The sequence below is a fragment of the Papilio polytes genome, unplaced genomic scaffold, assembly GCF_000836215.1.
Source record: "Papilio polytes unplaced genomic scaffold, Ppol_1.0 DF823969.1, whole genome shotgun sequence".
In the NCBI taxonomy this organism is placed as follows: Eukaryota; Metazoa; Arthropoda; class Insecta; order Lepidoptera; family Papilionidae; genus Papilio; species Papilio polytes.
The window spans coordinates 212,593-218,592 of NW_013525235.1; the positions used below are offsets into that span (position 1 = coordinate 212,593).

Below are 6,000 nucleotides of genomic sequence, written 5' to 3' on the forward strand. Positions count from 1 at the left end.
TATGCGTTCTTCCAGAGTATACTATATCTATGCCAAATTTCATTGGGATCCGTTTAGCAGTTTAGGCTACAAAATAACAGACATCCATCCATTAAATCGTTCTCATTTTTCCATTATAACTGCGAAAGTTTAGATAGATGGATGTTTGTTAGAGTTTGTAGCCCAAACTACTAAATGCATCTCGATAAAATTTGACATAGATGTAAAGTATTGTTTGGAAGAACACATAGTCTACTTTCTTTTTTATATATTCCACGCGAACGGAATCGCAGGCGAAATCTAGTTTATAATATTAGGTGGTAGTAGACCCAGCTCCCCTGGAGAAGCTTTGTATATGTTCTATGGTTCCAGGTACTGCCGGCGCGTGTTGCCTGAAGGCGCCACCACTTGTTTGCCGCTTTGCTACTGTCTTATAGGCAAATATCGAGCGCCAGGGTTTTATTATAAGGTAACTTGACATAAATAGTGCCATAATAGTAATAGAACCTTATGTCTATAGCAATAAGGTTCAAACTTGTTTATATATTGCTGTTTGCTTTCTTTACCACTGCTGGTACTGGTCTTATCTCTGTCATTTCAAAGGCAAATGGAAGTTATTCATACATTCTGATGCGTGATAGTCCACTTTCCCTTCCCACTCTTTTTAAGGAATGTATGGTTAGGGATAGTAGACTTGATAAAGGAGGAGACGCTTAAGGAAGGGAAATATCAAAAGTCTGCCCTTGCATCGATTATGCATAATGAATCTGCAATTATGGATATCTAAGGACAGTCGTTTCGCTATTTCAGCGAAGTCAGATGAATGTGTTTTCGCCTTGTGTGTGTGCTTTCAACTAAATTCATTCGTATACTTAATCCCAGTGAATATTCAAATTATTTTTAATCGATATATTTTAAAACTACAGGTACTACAGGAGATTGAATCTCAACATGGCAACTCGGAATTAGAGACCAATTTACTTCTGCAGCAGCTATTCGAAAGCGATTTCCCCAACCCTGGGGAAGATATCACTATCTCGTATACTAAAGACCATCACCAGACCATGAATGACAGGAATTCAGTCAATTTAGGAGAGATATTCACAAAGGCAGGACCAGACCTGGTCTCCAGCGAATCTAGACCAAAGAAGATGCACAAAGTGGACAGCTTACCTGATAATGTAAAGGATATGCCGGAGTTTTATGATTTACATAATAATAATAGTCCTAAAAGGGTTCTGCTAGATCTGGAAGGACCAAGGTTTGTAAATGTTACTTATGTTTTTTTAAATTAAATAAAAGGAAAAAAGCACATGAAAAAGGAACTCATTAAGGTAGCACAAGGAATACGCAATAAAAAAGAAAAAATAAGATATGAACTGTGCTAAAAAGAGTACGGACCAAGAGTCTAGATGTTGATTTAAATTAAAAAAACGTTACTTATTTACACGCACACATAAATGGGATTATATTGATGTATGGATTTTTATTTTCTAAAGTCTAACAGATCTCGATGAGACTTAACACAGTCTAGCTTTAGTTAGAGAGTTCGCCCGCGTGAAATTAAAAAACTATAGCCTATGGTACTCACTAATAACGTAGCTTTCTTATGGTTCAAGAATTTTTCAAATCGGCCCAGTAGTTTTTGAGTTATTTCAATACATATAAAATTCAAAAATACAAATCTTTCCCTCTTTATAATATTAGTACTGATGAAGAACATAGTCTAGAAGAGCACAGGCTATTTTAATTCCGCGCGGACGGAGTCGCGAATACAATCTGACAGACGTCAAATTTTAATGAAATTTTTAAGTAAAAATAATCTTATCATTTACGCATTTCAATTTCATTACAATATTAGATTGTTAGTTTCCTTAATTTAGAACTAAACTATTAAATTTACGTATCTTCAAGAGTTCTGAACTTATGAAAAAATGTTTATTATGGACTATATGTTCTAGAACGAAGATCATAAAGAGGCCCATAGAGCCGCGAGTGGACGAGGACAACTTCTCCGTGCTGCTGGATTCCTTCGGCGCTGGTCTAGTCATCAAGGTGTTTAGCTCCTTACTCCTGGAGAGGAAGGTCGTGATTATGGGGAACCAGCTCAGGTAAGGATAAATACGGACATACAAGGCCCCGTAATTTTTTATCTTTTGAGAGATATATTTATTTGGATTGAGACTTATCTACAAGAGATTTTGGCCATTAAAAGAGTTAATTTTTAAAGTTTTGTAAGTTAAAGGCAATACCAATAATTTTTCAAACTGGTCCTTCGAGTCGGATTCACTTAAATTTGCTTTTTTTTATAACATGAGATGGCAAACGAGCAAGCGGCCACCTGGATCCGCCAAAATGGCGAAGCAACCGCTGCCCATAGACATCCGCAATTGCAGATGCGTTGCCTACCCTTATCCGACGGAGGAGGAGACGCACATAAAGAGGATATTTCCTCTTCCTATGCATCTCCTCCATCGTCAAATCCACTTTCCCTTCCCTTCCTCTCATAAGAAAAGGGTGGTAAAGAGAAAGGAACTTAAATTAGGCCTCCATAAATAAATGCGAAAGTTTAGATTTTAGAGAGTTTGATACCAAAGAAATTTTCACGTATTACATAGTTTTGAACACATAGGTTATTAAATTATTTAAACTTTCGTGAGACATTTTATAATTAATGATTTAACGGCTTACTTCAGACCCTGCGGGGGTCCTTCAGGCCGAGGGTTAAAGATATTGTATCGCGGTCGCGTTCGCCTCGTCCTGAAGGACCCCCGCAGGGTCTGAAACTGGTCGGTGCCGTCACTAAAAAAGTATAACGTGAGTAAGCCGTTAAATAATTAATTGCATAGGTTATTTTTTTAAACTGTTATGTGAGTTATATGTGTGTGTGTGTTAGCGTGGTGTCGTCGTGCATGGAGGGTCTGCAGGCGGCGCTGTACCCGCTGGTGTGGCAGCAGCCGCTCATAGCCAGCATCCCAGCGGACATCCAGCGCGAGGTGCTGGAGGCGCCGCTGCCGCTGCTGGCCGGCATGCTGGCGGCGCACACTAACACTGATCATGTGCAGTTTGAAGAGGTATTTATAAATACTATTATAATAAAGCGTAAACACACACTTCTTTGTTGCCAAAGATGTCAGAAATTACAGCATATTTTTGAATAATCATTTTTTTAATAAAAAGCCCTACACTTACGTCACGCTTTAGGCTATATATTTTCACGACATTAACTTAGGGGGTAAATATTTCGGATAAAAACCCTAGTGTGGGAAAGAGACCATAAGGTGCTGCCAACATCAAGGAAGCAAGATTGCCATAGTAAGGTAATTGGTATTTTGACATTTACAATTGAGAATTTGACAAATGTGAACAATAAAATAAAATTTTTATAATTCCATGCGGTTGAAACCGCACAGGGTTAGCTATTAGCATATTTAGGGGGGGGGGGGGGCAGGTCGATAATTAAGGGGGGAATATTAGTAAAAATATTTTTAATCCAAAACTGACTTTTGTGTTAATTACACAAATATCGAAAGATTGTTTGTTATGTCGGATGTAAGGAATCACATTATATTTTTGAATATTGCTTCTTTGTAAAGCCCTACACTTCAATTTCACGCTATATAATTTTCGGGAGTGAGTAAATAGTAAAAAATATAATACGAGAAAGGAACAAAAATTAAAATTATTAATTACAAGCCAATTATTAACAATAAATAATTGTTAGCCAATGGCAGACGCCTTTGGACTCTATTTTAACCTTTTTTTTCCGTTTTTTAGGGTATGTTAATCGACTTAACACATCCAAATAAAGTGTTATTCTACCAAGGAGACGAATCAACTATCCTACCTACTTCCAGTTACAAAACTCTTAAAACTTCCCTACAAATGGAATCTATCAAACAGAAAGACAAACAAGAAGACACGAAGACGAGAAATGTGATGATATCTGAGGCCTTCTTGAGGTTTTTTGTCGATATTTTGGGTGATTTCTGGAAGTTTTTTGTAGTTAGAGAACTGAAGGATGGTGAAATGGGCAAGAATGGTGTCGTTTTTGATGTACGTATACATTTTATGTTATTAAGAGTTCTATATTGTGTTTCAAATAAAAATTAAAATTTGCTTATGTTAAATTTTTTCTGCAGAAATTTAAAAAAATATGCTTATACTTGTACCATAAGTTTTCGATATTTTAAATCTGTACCAAATTTTATGGAGATCCTTTAAGCAATATTGGAGATATGTAGTTACAAAACATCCATCCATCTACCCATTATACTAGTACTAGTTTTGGGCCGCGACATTGTCTGTTTGTAAAAATAAAGTAAGTACCCTCTATGTTCTTCCAGAATACTCTACGGCAGTAATCGAGATCCGTTCAGAAATAGACTACAAACTAACATCTATCTAAACTTTTTCATTTATAATGTTAGTTAAATTCAAAAATATTGTATTACTAGTTTTCGACCGCGACTCCGTCCACGTGGAATTAAAAAAAAGAAAAGTGAGTAGCCTATGTGTTCTTCCAGAATATGCTCTACGTCTATGCCAAATTTCATTGAGATCCCGTTCAGCCGTTTAGGCTATAAACTCTTACAAACATCCATCCATCCATCTAAACTTTCGCATTTATAATATTAGTTAGAAGTTAGATTAGATTCATATTTCTATATACCTTTACAGAAAGAATCATTCGTCAAAAACGCATCATCAAAGCAGAACCAATATTTCCTAGAATGGTTCTCAGAGACGGCGATGTTCAACCATTTCATACAGAACATGGCCGCGAGCTATCCGCGGCTTGCTGACGGCACGCATTCAGCGTCTCTGCCCACCCCACACGACGCACAGCTCGTTGATACCCCACTACCAAACTACTATGAACTCTTCCAACAACGTTTAACAAGTAGAAACAAATCGGAACACAGAATAACTGACTCTAAAAACAATTATAAAAGTGCTGTGAATAAAAAAGTGAAAATGTTAAAAACGAAATTAAGAGAATTAGTGACTTAGTGAGGTTTTTACCTAAAGTGGAACTTGAAAGTGTAAAATAGTGTTTGAAAATAAAATAGTCTTCCTATAAAAAGGTTGAAATATCAAGAAAATAGGAACTAGTGAATAAAATATATATCGCAAAATGAAATTAATAGAAAACACTAGCTGTTGCCCGCGACTTCTGCATGATATTAAAAAAAATAATAAAAAGTAGCCTATGTCACTTACTGATAACAGCATTTTTAAATGGTGAAAGAATTATTGAAATCAGCCAAGGATTATTCCGATAACTATTCCTTTAACTCAAAAACTACAAGTAGTTTCTAAATAACTCAAAAACTACAAGTAGTTTTGCACTAACTACTTGTAGTTTTACTCAAAAACTACAAGTAGTTTTGCACTAACTACTTGTAGTTTTACTCAAAAACTACAAGTAGTTTTGCACGAACTACTTGTAGCTTTTGAGTTATTTCCAGTAATACAAAAAGAATCTTTCCTCTTATACCAATAGTGTAGATAATCTTATTACTTGGGCTAATGCGTGATAAAAAAAAAAACAGATGAGATTTAAAATGAAAAACTATTGTATTATTACTAAGATATATGAATAATGTTAATGTAAAAATCCGCATGACATATAGATTAGTGGTTTCTAGTATTATATCCCATGTTCAAATCCCACCAGATAAAATTCGATTACATTAATTGTTAGAAAAAATTGAATTTTCGTCATTAAAATTTTCTTAATATTAGACAACTTATTTAATTGATACTGTCGCTTTAAACTCAGAGCAACACTTCTCGTCCAGACTCAAGTTACGCGCCAATCTATCCATACTTCCAGTGACATTGACAGCTGTCAGCTAGGGACGTGACGTTTATGCCGATAATCTAGAGTTGCGCCAATTCTATACCACGGTACTAATTTTATTCCTAACATTAAGTAGAAATGTTACTTGTGTATTGAAAAATATATACTATCAATTTCTGAGAGCATTTGTCCATTTTAAAAGTAGAGGAAACTTA

General features: G+C 35.5%; 1 protein-coding gene across 1 annotated transcript in view; it reads left to right on the top strand.

The window, feature by feature from the left end:
- LOC106101641 overlaps positions 1–5,170 on the top strand; it is a 54,112-nt gene extending 48,942 nt beyond the window's left edge. Inside the window, exons 6-11 of the mRNA XM_013280941.1 lie at positions 352–448; positions 906–1,240; positions 1,941–2,090; positions 2,876–3,053; positions 3,757–4,035; positions 4,660–5,170. Coding sequence (XP_013136395.1) covers positions 352–448; positions 906–1,240; positions 1,941–2,090; positions 2,876–3,053; positions 3,757–4,035; positions 4,660–4,992 — 1,372 coding nt within the window. The 3' untranslated portion in view covers positions 4,993–5,170. The remainder of the gene's footprint in view (positions 1–351; positions 449–905; positions 1,241–1,940; positions 2,091–2,875; positions 3,054–3,756; positions 4,036–4,659) is intronic.
- The last annotated feature ends 830 nt before the right edge of the window (positions 5,171–6,000 follow it).